This window comes from Chaetodon trifascialis, chromosome 15 (genome assembly GCF_039877785.1).
Source record: "Chaetodon trifascialis isolate fChaTrf1 chromosome 15, fChaTrf1.hap1, whole genome shotgun sequence".
In the NCBI taxonomy this organism is placed as follows: domain Eukaryota; kingdom Metazoa; phylum Chordata; class Actinopteri; order Chaetodontiformes; family Chaetodontidae; genus Chaetodon; species Chaetodon trifascialis.
In genome coordinates, this window is record NC_092070.1 from 26,021,297 (window position 1) to 26,032,595 (window position 11,299).

General features: G+C 44.5%; 1 protein-coding gene across 4 annotated transcripts in view; it reads left to right on the forward strand.

The window, feature by feature from the left end:
* crhr1 (corticotropin releasing hormone receptor 1) overlaps positions 1–11,299 on the forward strand; it is a 49,262-nt gene that overhangs the window by 20,155 nt on the left and 17,808 nt on the right. For 2 of the 4 annotated variants that reach the window (XM_070982156.1, XM_070982154.1), the window contains exons 2-5: positions 6,928–7,018; positions 7,134–7,184; positions 8,073–8,192; positions 10,434–10,516. In XM_070982156.1, coding sequence (XP_070838257.1) covers positions 6,928–7,018; positions 7,134–7,184; positions 8,073–8,192; positions 10,434–10,516 — 345 coding nt within the window. The remainder of the gene's footprint in view (positions 1–6,927; positions 7,019–7,133; positions 7,185–8,072; positions 8,193–10,433; positions 10,517–11,299) is intronic. The other 2 variants (XM_070982158.1, XM_070982155.1) reach the window with 1 other exon arrangement.

The following is an 11,299-nucleotide window of genomic DNA, read 5'->3' on the forward strand; positions in this document are numbered from 1 at the left end:
AAAGACTGAAAGACAGAAAGACAGAAAGACAAAGACTGAAAGACAGAAAGACTGAAAGACAGAAAGACTGAAAGACAGAAAGGCTGAAAGACTGAAAGACAGAAAGGCTGAAAGACAGAAAGGCTGAAAGACTGAAAGACAGAAAGACAGAAAGACAAAGACTGAAAGACAAAGACTGAAAGACAGAAAGGCTGAAAGACTGAAAGACAGAAAGACAGAAAGACTGAAAGACAGAAAGACTGAAAGGCTGAAAGACTGAAAGACTGAAAGACAGAAAGACAGAAAGACAAAGACTGAAAGACAGAAAGGCTGAAAGACAGAAAGACAAAGACTGAAAGACAGAAAGACAAAGACTGAAAGACTGAAAGACAGAAAGGCTGAAAGACTGAAAGACAAAGACTGAAAGACAGAAAGACAGAAAGACAAAGACTGAAAGACAGAAAGGCTGAAAGACTGAAAGACAAAGACTGAAAGACTGAAAGACTGAAAGACAAAGACTGAAAGACAGAAAGACAGAAAGACAGAAAGACAAAGACTGAAAGACAGAAAGGCTGAAAGACTGAAAGACAAAGACTGAAAGACTGAAAGACAAAGACTGAAAGACTGAAAGACAAAGACTGAAAGACAGAAAGACAGAAAGACAAAGACTGAAAGACAGAAAGGCTGAAAGACTGAAAGACAAAGACTGAAAGACTGAAAGACAAAGACTGAAAGACAGAAAGACAAAGACTGAAAGACAGAAAGACTGAAAGACAGAAAGACAGAAAGACAGAAAGACAAAGACTGAAAGACTGAAAGACTGAAAGACAGAAAGGCTGAAAGACTGAAAGACAAAGACTGAAAGACAGAAAGGCTGGAAGACTGAAAGACAAAGACTGAAAGACAGAAAGACTGAAAGACTGAAAGACAAAGACAGAAAGACTGAAAGACAGAAAGACAGAAAGACAAAGACTGAAAGACAGAAAGACAAAGACAGAAAGACAAAGACTGAAAGACAGAAAGACTGAAAGACAAAGACTGAAAGACAGAAAGACAAAGACTGAAAGACAGAAAGACTGAAAGACAGAAAGGCTGAAAGACTGAAAGACAGAAAGACAAAGACTGAAAGACAGAAAGGCTGAAAGACTGAAAGACAGAAAGACTGAAAGACTGAAAGACTGAAAGACAGAAAGACAAAGACTGAAAGACAGAAAGGCTGGAAGACTGAAAGACAAAGACTGAAAGACTGAAAGACAGAAAGACAAAGACTGAAAGACAGAAAGACTGAAAGACAGAAAGGCTGAAAGACAGAAAGGCTGAAAGACTGAAAGACAGAAAGACAAAGACTGAAAGACAAAGACTGAAAGACAGAAAGGCTGAAAGACTGAAAGACTGAAAGACAGAAAGGCTGAAAGACTGAAAGACAGAAAGACTGAAAGACAGAAAGGCTGAAAGACAGAAAGACTGAAAGACAGAAAGACAAAGACTGAAAGACAAAGACTGAAAGACAGAAAGGCTGAAAGACTGAAAGACTGAAAGACAGAAAGACTGAAAGACAGAAAGACTGAAAGGCTGAAAGACTGAAAGACTGAAAGACAGAAAGACTGAAAGACAGAAAGGCTGAAAGACTGAAAGACAGAAAGACAAAGACTGAAAGACAAAGACTGAAAGACAGAAAGGCTGAAAGACTGAAAGACTGAAAGACAGAAAGGCTGAAAGACTGAAAGACAGAAAGACAGAAAGACTGAAAGACAGAAAGACTGAAAGGCTGAAAGACTGAAACACTGAAAGACAGAAAGACTGAAAGACAGAAAGACAAAGACTGAAAGACAGAAAGACAAAGACTGAAAGACTGAAAGACAGAAAGGCTGAAAGACAGAAAGGCTGTAAGACAAAGACTGAAAGACAGAAAGACTGAAAGACAAAGACTGAAAGACAGAAAGGCTGAAAGACAGAAAGGCTGAAAGACAAAGACTGAAAGACAAAGACAGAAAGACTGAAAGACTGAAAGACTGAAAGACAGAAAGGCTGAAAGACAGAAAGGCTGGAAGACAAAGACTGAAAGACAAAGACTGAAAGACAGAAAGGCTGAAAGACTGAAAGACTGAAAGACAGAAAGGCTGAAAGACAGAAAGACTGAAAGACTGAAAGACAGAAAGGCTGAAAGACAGAAAGACAAAGACTGAAAGACAGAAAGGCTGAAAGACAGAAAGGCTGTAAGACAAAGACTGAAAGACAGAAAGACTGAAAGACAAAGACTGAAAGACAGAAAGGCTGAAAGACAGAAAGGCTGAAAGACAAAGACTGAAAGACAAAGACAGAAAGACTGAAAGACTGAAAGACTGAAAGACAGAAAGGCTGAAAGACAGAAAGGCTGGAAGACAAAGACTGAAAGACAAAGACTGAAAGACAGAAAGGCTGAAAGACTGAAAGACTGAAAGACAGAAAGGCTGAAAGACAGAAAGACTGAAAGACTGAAAGACAGAAAGGCTGAAAGACAGAAAGACAGAAAGACAAAGACTGAAAGACAGAAAGACAGAAAGACAGAAAGCGAGCTGTTGGCTGTCTAATTTTAGCTGCTGTGACATGACTGTAACTCTCTGTGGACGGCACATGTACTGAGTGTGTGTATGTGTTTTATTTGTGTGTGTGTGTGTGTGTGTGTGTGTGTGTGTGTGTGTGTGTGTGTGTGTGTGTGTGTGTGGACTGCAGAGACAGTCTCTTGTTCACTGCCAAACTCAGTGAAGTCGTGCTGAGTGAATAATGAATCAGTGACATTAGTGAATAATTAACAGAAGGCATCAACAGCTGATTAATCATCAATACTGTGTCTAATGGTCGACTCAGTGTTGAGTGAATCATGGGATGGATTAGTCGCACAGATCTCAGGTCTCGCTCTGCGTTGGGTCAGTATTATACTCCTCTGTCGGCTGTCTTCTGGTACACGGTGAGTTGTTGCTACAGCAGCTGCAGTCATGGGACCATTTTTAAAGACTGTGTTGTTGACTGGTGGACCGGACGTCCACCAAGTTGGACAAACACGAGCAAAGCCCGAGCAGAAGTTCTGCCTGCTGAAGATGAGGATGATGAAAGTGTGTTAAGTTAATAAATGATTCACAGCAGAGTCTCAGTTTGTTGTTGTCTGATTTATTTTGAACTTTCATATTTTCATGCTGGTTCCTCTGAGGCTCTGCTGTCTGTCTGAATGATATTAAATGTGATTCTGAAAGTCTGGACGAACAGCCTCAGACCTATCTGTTTACCTGTCTGTTTACCTGTCTGTTTACCTGTCTGTTTACCTGTCTGTCTACCTGCCTGTCTACCTGTCTGTTTACCTGCCTGTCTACCTGTCTGTTTACCTGCCTGTTTACCTGTCTGTTTACCTGCCTGTCTACCTGTCTGTTTACCTGTCTGTTTACCTGCCTGTCTACCTGCCTGTCTACCTGTCTGTTCACCTGCCTGTCTACCTGTCTGTCTACCTGCCTGTCTACCTGTCTGTTTACCTGTCTGTTTACCTGTCTGTTTACCTGCCTGTCTACCTGTCTGTTTACCTGTCTGTTTACCTCTCTGTCTACCTGCCTGTCTACCTGTCTGTTTACCTGCCTGTCTACCTGCCTGTCTACCTGTCTGTTTACCTGCCTGTCTACCTGCCTGTCTACCTGTCTGTCTACCTGCCTGTCTACCTGCCTGTTTACCTGCCTGTCTACCTGCCTGTCTACCTGTCTGTCTACCTGCCTGTCTACCTGTCTGTTTACCTGCCTGTCTACCTGCCTGTCTACCTGCCTGTCTACCTGTCTGTTTACCTGCCTGTCTACCTGTCTGTTTACCTGTCTGTTTACCTCTCTGTCTACCTGCCTGTCTACCTGTCTGTTTACCTGCCTGTCTACCTGCCTGTCTACCTGTCTGTTTACCTGCCTGTCTACCTGCCTGTCTACCTGTCTGTCTACCTGTCTGTTTACCTGCCTGTCTACCTGTCTGTTTACCTGTCTGTTTACCTGTCTGTCTACCTGCCTGTCTACCTGTCTGTTTACCTGCCTGTCTACCTGTCTGTTTACCTGCCTGTTTACCTGTCTGTTTACCTGCCTGTCTACCTGTCTGTTTACCTGTCTGTTTACCTGCCTGTCTACCTGCCTGTCTACCTGTCTGTTCACCTGCCTGTCTACCTGTCTGTCTACCTGCCTGTCTACCTGTCTGTTTACCTGTCTGTTTACCTGTCTGTTTACCTGCCTGTCTACCTGTCTGTTTACCTGTCTGTTTACCTCTCTGTCTACCTGCCTGTCTACCTGTCTGTTTACCTGCCTGTCTACCTGCCTGTCTACCTGTCTGTCTACCTGCCTGTCTACCTGCCTGTCTACCTGTCTGTCTACCTGCCTGTCTACCTGCCTGTTTACCTGCCTGTCTACCTGCCTGTCTACCTGCCTGTCTACCTGCCTGTCTACCTGTCTGTTTACCTGCCTGTCTACCTGCCTGTCTACCTGCCTGTCTACCTGCCTGTTTACCTGCCTGTCTACCTGTCTGTTTACCTGCCTGTCTACCTGTCTGTTTACCTGTCTGTTTACCTCTCTGTCTACCTGCCTGTCTACCTGTCTGTTTACCTGCCTGTCTACCTGCCTGTCTACCTGTCTGTTTACCTGCCTGTCTACCTGCCTGTCTACCTGTCTGTCTACCTGTCTGTTTACCTGCCTGTCTACCTGCCTGTCTACCTGCCTGTTTACCTGCCTGTCTACCTGCCTGTCTACCTGTCTGTCTACCTGCCTGTCTACCTGTCTGTTTACCTGCCTGTCTACCTGCCTGTCTACCTGCCTGTCTACCTGTCTGTTTACCTGCCTGTCTACCTGCCTGTCTACCTGCCTGTCTACCTGTCTGTCTACCTGTCTGTCTACCTGTCTGTTTACCTGCCTGTCTACCTGCCTGTCTACCTGTCTGTCTACCTGTCTGTTTACCTGCCTGTCTACCTGCCTGTCTACCTGCCTGTTTACCTGCCTGTCTACCTGCCTGTCTACCTGTCTGTCTACCTGCCTGTCTACCTGTCTGTTTACCTGCCTGTCTACCTGTCTGTTTACCTGCCTGTCTACCTGCCTGTCTACCTGTCTGTTTACCTGCCTGTCTACCTGTGTGTCTACCTGCCTGTCTACCTGTCTGTCTACCTGTCTGTCTACCTGCCTGTCTACCTGTCTGTCTAACTGCCTGTCTACCTGTCTGTTTACCTGCCTGTCTACCTGCCTGTCTACCTGTCTGTTTACCTGCCTGCCTACCTGTCTGTCTACCTGCCTGTCTACCTGTCTGTTTACCTGTCTGTCTACCTGCCTGTCTACCTGTCTGTTTACCTGTCTGTTTACCTGCCTGTCTACCTGCCTGTCTACCTGTCTGTTTACCTGTCTGTCTACCTGTCTGTCTACCTGTCTGTTTACCTGCCTGTCTACCTGTCTGTCTACCTGTCTGTTTACCTGTCTGTCTACCTGTCTGTTTACCTGCCTGTCTACCTGTCTGTTTACCTGTCTGTCTACCTGTCTGTTTACCTGTCTGTTTACCTCTGTTTACCTGCCTGTCTACCTGTCTGTTTACCTGTCTGTCTACCTGTCTGTTTACCTGTCTGTCTACCTGTCTGTTTACCTGTCTGTCTACCTGTCTGTTTACCTGTCTGTCTACCTGTCTGTTTACCTGTCTGCCTCCTGCTCAGTTTCAGCTTCACTTTATTAGTATGAAACAGACAACATGTTGCCTGAAGAAAAAATACACAAATGTTGCTTTCAGGAGCAAACTGTGGTTTGATCTTCACTTTCTGATCTAAGTTTGTCACTTTTTAACTGAAGGCTGGAACGCTTCCTGAGATGAGACACGTGACATTTTTCGGAAACTAATAAACATCCGACTTCGTTTGAGCTTTTGGTGTGTCTAACTTCGAAGTCAAGAGCACACCTCATTTAAGTTCTGTTCTCTTTATGTTTCATTATCGTTTTCTTTCCGTTGAGCTGCTGCGTTGCTGGTCCAGCAGACGTCAGACATTCATCTTGTAAAACGTGTGACAGATTGCAGTGAGCGGTGTGAACGAGGCGGCTGTGTCTTTGTTCAGCTCAGCTCGGTGCTGTTGCACTTCAGTTTGCTGTATTTTGAAGGCAGCTCTGTTTCATCGGCCTGTTTTAGGGCCCAGTTTAGTTAATGTAGTCGAGTTGGCCATTTGAAAAGCTTTGTGTTTTGGCTTCACTCAGACTTTAACTCGACCAGGGATTGCTCTTATTTATTTATTTATTTATTCATTAACTATATTTTTAACAATTGTTTTTTAGCATACCTATCCACAATTGTTTTTATCATATGTGTTTATTGTGCTTGCAGGCTTTATTTTCTTCTCTTCAATTTTTACTGTTAATTGATGGTTGATGGTTGTATTTGTTGATTGATTGTGGTATATTGTGTTGTGTTCCTGGTTATGTGAACTGTACACGCACTGATGCTCTGCACAAATGAAGTTCCTAACGGATAAATTAAGTTCTTTGAAGTTGAAGACTTGTTCATGCAACATAATGTCTCCTGAAGACATTCATAGTGCTGACCTCAGCTATTCAAAATAGTTCACACCTCCACACAGCTGACCATTCACTGATTGAGATGGGAATGATGTCAGCTTGTTGGTTTCAGTTTGACATAAATGGCCTTGTTCACTCCTCTTTCCAGTGTTCCTTGTGTAGTCACACTTCCGTCAGAACTTTTGGGTGGATTATGAAAAATCTTCAAGAATTTACACAAACCATCAGTGCCTTTGATTTAGCCCTCCAATGTGTCCTCTGACCTGGAAGGACTACAGGATGGACCACTAACTTGTGCCTAGCTAACAATCTAATAAAACTACAGGTGTTGGAACAGGGATGGTGGATGGTGGTTAGGAAGGACTCATTGTTCTTATGGTGTTACAAACAATTCAACCCGAACCATCTCTGTGTTTCTCAGGTGGTTTGTGTGTGTGCGTTGCTCAGTGGACAAGTTTCTCCGGTGGAGTTAACCTGCGAGACGCTGATCCTGCTGTCGACCAACCTGACAGGTAGTTTCCTGTCTTCCATCCTGTCTGTGGATGCACATTGTTAATTTTCAAACAAAAGACAAACTCAGAAAAACTGCTGATGCTGCTCTCCTCTCCTTGCATGTCTCTCTATTAGCAAGGATGTTGGCGTTACTTAACCAGACATTCACCATCAGCAACACCTCAGGTTTGCACAGCTGTTGACCTTTACCTCAAACTTGTTGCAGGAATGACGCCTCTAAACTGTCAGTGAACAAAAAGTCTGTGCTTTGTGCGTCTGCTGCTTCTCTACTGGTTGATATTTTCACCATTATTATATTTCAACAATATTAACTCTTTGGACAAGGTTTTGTGGTAAGCCTGTGCAATATTTTCAGACTTGGTACCAAAACAAGCCTTCACCAGTTATAAGTACAAGCGGACATCAGGATCTAGGATCTCTTTGGTTTACCGTGGACCACTGTAGATTATTCTGAACTACCCAAAATCAGCCTTAAATGTTTTGGAGTACCAATCCCTGATATACCCTGGACCAAACTAGACTACCCAGGACTGCCTTGGACTGTCCCAGGCCACTCAGAATTACTCTGGAACTACTCACCAACACTTCATCAACCTAATTTACTGTGGAACAGTGTAGATTTGTGGTACCCCAGGACTGATCTCGCTGCACAGGAGTACCCTTAAATTCCTAGGAATACCATAACTTGACATGGGTGTCTCAAAGTACCCAGGATTCTCCTGACTAGACAGGAGTATCCTTAAGTATTGAGGACAGTCCTTATTTACTCAGCCACAAATCTAATGACCCTGACTATACAGTAGCACCCAGGGCTTCCCCTGTACCCAGGGCTTTACTGTACCCTTTACTGTACCCTTTACCCTGTACTTTAACTGGACTTTTAATGGGTAATAGGTTGTGACACACAACACTCAGACCTATATGAGTCAAAAATGTTTTTTTGATAAGTAGCCCTAACATCCCAACATTCTTAGTACTTTTAAATGTCAAAAGATGTTTAGTTTCTGATATAAAATCCACAAACGCTCTTCTGGTCTGCCTGTCTGTCTGCAGGTTTATATTGTGATCTTTCTGTGGACGGTATAGGGACCTGTTGGCCCCGCAGTGCAGCAGGTGAGCTGATCTCCAGACCCTGTCCTGAGCAGTTCAACGGCATCCATTACAATACCACCAGTAAGTACCTGTCTGTCTACCTGTCAGTATGTGTGTTCGTTATGTGACTGACTGTTATCTGATGTGATTGAATACTGTTGCTGCTCCCCAACTCAGGGGCTGGATTCAGGATTGGATGTGGCCCACATCGGTACAGCCGAACCATTTCTCCTCCACATCCTCATAATCTATGCAGGTGCTCCTCAAAGTTTTTTTTCAGGAAATAATGCTCGACAGGTCAGGCAACGTGTTAATGTCAGAGGTAAAATACTTTGTTCTACATCAGCAAATCATGGTACAATTGACCCATAACCATCAAACACAAACACCAGTTTATGACAACAAGCAGTGAACATCCCTTTAAAGGCCACGCCAATCCTAATCTAACTAATCCACTTTCTCTGTGAGACTCCACAGAAGAAGAAGAATCAGAGGGACAATCCCCTTCATTCATGCAGTGCAGAGGATGTTTCTTTACACTTTGAGACATGTCTTTCCATGAGTTTGCTGCATTTAGGCTCTATGGACAATCCCTGCTCTAAACATGCTCTAATGTGGACATGTAATTACTAATCAAGGTTCCAGTGTCACCAGAAGCTGGTCAGTTTCATGGTGAGCAGATTCCAGAGAAAACAAAATCCATTAATCAATAAATAAAAACGAAGCTGATTTCTTCCACTGGATCATGATCAATGCATGTATCCGACAGACAGACAGACAGACAGACAGACAGACAGACAGACAGACAGACAGACAGACAGACAGGTTTGATGACAAAGGTAAATGGTACATTTGTGAGACCTGATGGACTCAGCCTCTGAACTGGGATGCTGTATGTTACAGTTAGTACAATGATCTCCATCCATCCTCCGTCCTCACCTCAGGAACTGCCACTTACGTGTTAGCCAATCACAGCTCAACACTCTGTGGTCTCACCGAGGTTTAACAACACACTGAGAAGCAGAAACGACAACAGAGGATGTACTGACTGTTTATTTCCTGCCAGCTGCACAGATGATCTTCATTCGCTCTGTGTGTGTGTGTGTGTGTGTGCGTGCATGCGGGTGTGTTGTAATTAATATCTTGTTTAATTAGAGGTTTAGTTGTTGATTTGACTTAATAGCATGAGTCATCTGTGTGCGTGTCTGTGTGTGCTTATACTTGCTACAGAGTGAGGAATTGAAGGCTGAGGACATATCTCACTCCACCTTCAGCATCATCAGCATCATCATCATCATCATCATCATCATCATCATCTCTTCACACGTTGAGAAATACCCTCACTTTCTCTCCCTCCGAATGTAATGAAATCTCCGGCCTCTGATTGGTTGGTGATCAGCTGACACTGACTCAGCTAACAGGCTAGCTAACTAGCTGCCGGTCAATGCTGAGTGGGTGTATTGATCTGCACAGCTAATCAGCTAGCTGATTGGCTAAACCTGAAGCCAGCAGGATTAACATCTTCCTAACAAAACAATTTCCCCTCAATAAAGGAATTCTGATTCTGATTCTGATTCTCACTCACCAGCAGGAGGGCTGCATGCTGGTGGGTGAGGTGGGGGGGGGGCATGACACCAGTTAGGATGGAATGACAGCTCTGGTGTTGCCATGGTGACGCTGTAGATGCACAGATGAATGAATATTTCAGCGTTGGACTCGTCATTCAGGAGTGCATGATGGGTTCAAAACGGTTTAAGATGACACTGACTGATTTTAATGTTAATAAACACTTTGAAGATCGAAGTTCCTCTTGAGCTCAGAAAGAAAAGAATGTCCTCAAATACTTTCACTTCTGTTTCTTTATACTTCTGACTTTTTACTGCGAGATGAGGATTTATGTAAACATCACAGTGTGATGACAGGAGTCACGTTCCACCCAAAATTGATCCAAACAAACCTGACTGAATGTTTGGATGAATATGAGCTCAGAGGCTGATGCAGAGTCATCAACAGAGGCCAAAGGATGAAATTTCACATTTCTGAGGAAGATTACACTCTCCTCATCACTCCACACAGATCTGCTGTTTTCAGAGACATCAGGGGTCAAGAGTCAAGGGTCAGGGGTCAGTTTAAGTCACGTTTCATAGACGTCATCATTTTTTCAGTAGGTGAAGGTCCATCCAGTTTTCAGTCGTGTCACATGGTCATTAACGCTGTGGGTCCGTTTTTGGCCATAAATATGTTGTAAAATGACCATTTTCTCCTGTGTGTGTGTGTGTGTGTGTGTGTGTGTGTGTGTGTGCGCGCGCACGTGCACCCCAGACCGAGTGTACAGAGAGTGTCAGTCTAACGGCAGCTGGGCTCCTCGAGGAAACTACAGTCAGTGCACCGAGATCATCGTCCTGGTGAGATGCACCAATACACTGAGCAACTATTGATCAACACACTCAGATCAATACACTGAGCAACTGTTGATCAACACACTCAGATCAATACACTGAGCAACTATTGATCAACACACTCAGATCAATACACTGAGCAACTGTTGATCAACACACTCAGATCAATACACTGAGCAACTGTTGATCAACACACTCAGATCAATACTCTGAGATCAATACGTTTGTCTGAAGTCAGAAGGTTGGGTAAATGTGTAAATGCAGCTGATTGGTCGAGTCGTGTCTTGTCATGGACAAACCTCAGATGGACCTTACACACAGGAGAGTCTCCTGAAGACGATTCTCTCTGTTGTTTCTGCTGTCGAAGCTGCGTAAAGACAGTCGACGTCCGTCCTCTCTGTGTGTGATCGATGCTGAGGGCCGACCTCCACGCTGACCTCCACACTGACCTCCACACTGACCTCCACACTGACCTCCAGGCTGACCTCCACACTGACCTCCACACTGACCTCCACATTGACCTCCACACTGACCTCCACACTGACCTCCACACTGACCTCCAGGCTGACCTCCACACTGACCTCCACACTGACCTCCACACTGACCTCCAGGCTGACCTCCACACTGACCTCCACACTGACCTCCGCACTGACCTCCACACTGACCTCCACACTGACCTCCACATTGACCTCCGCACTGACCTCCACACTGACCTCCACACTGACCTCCAGGCTGACCTCCACACTGACCTCCACACTGACCTCCACGCTGACCTCCAGGCTGACCTCC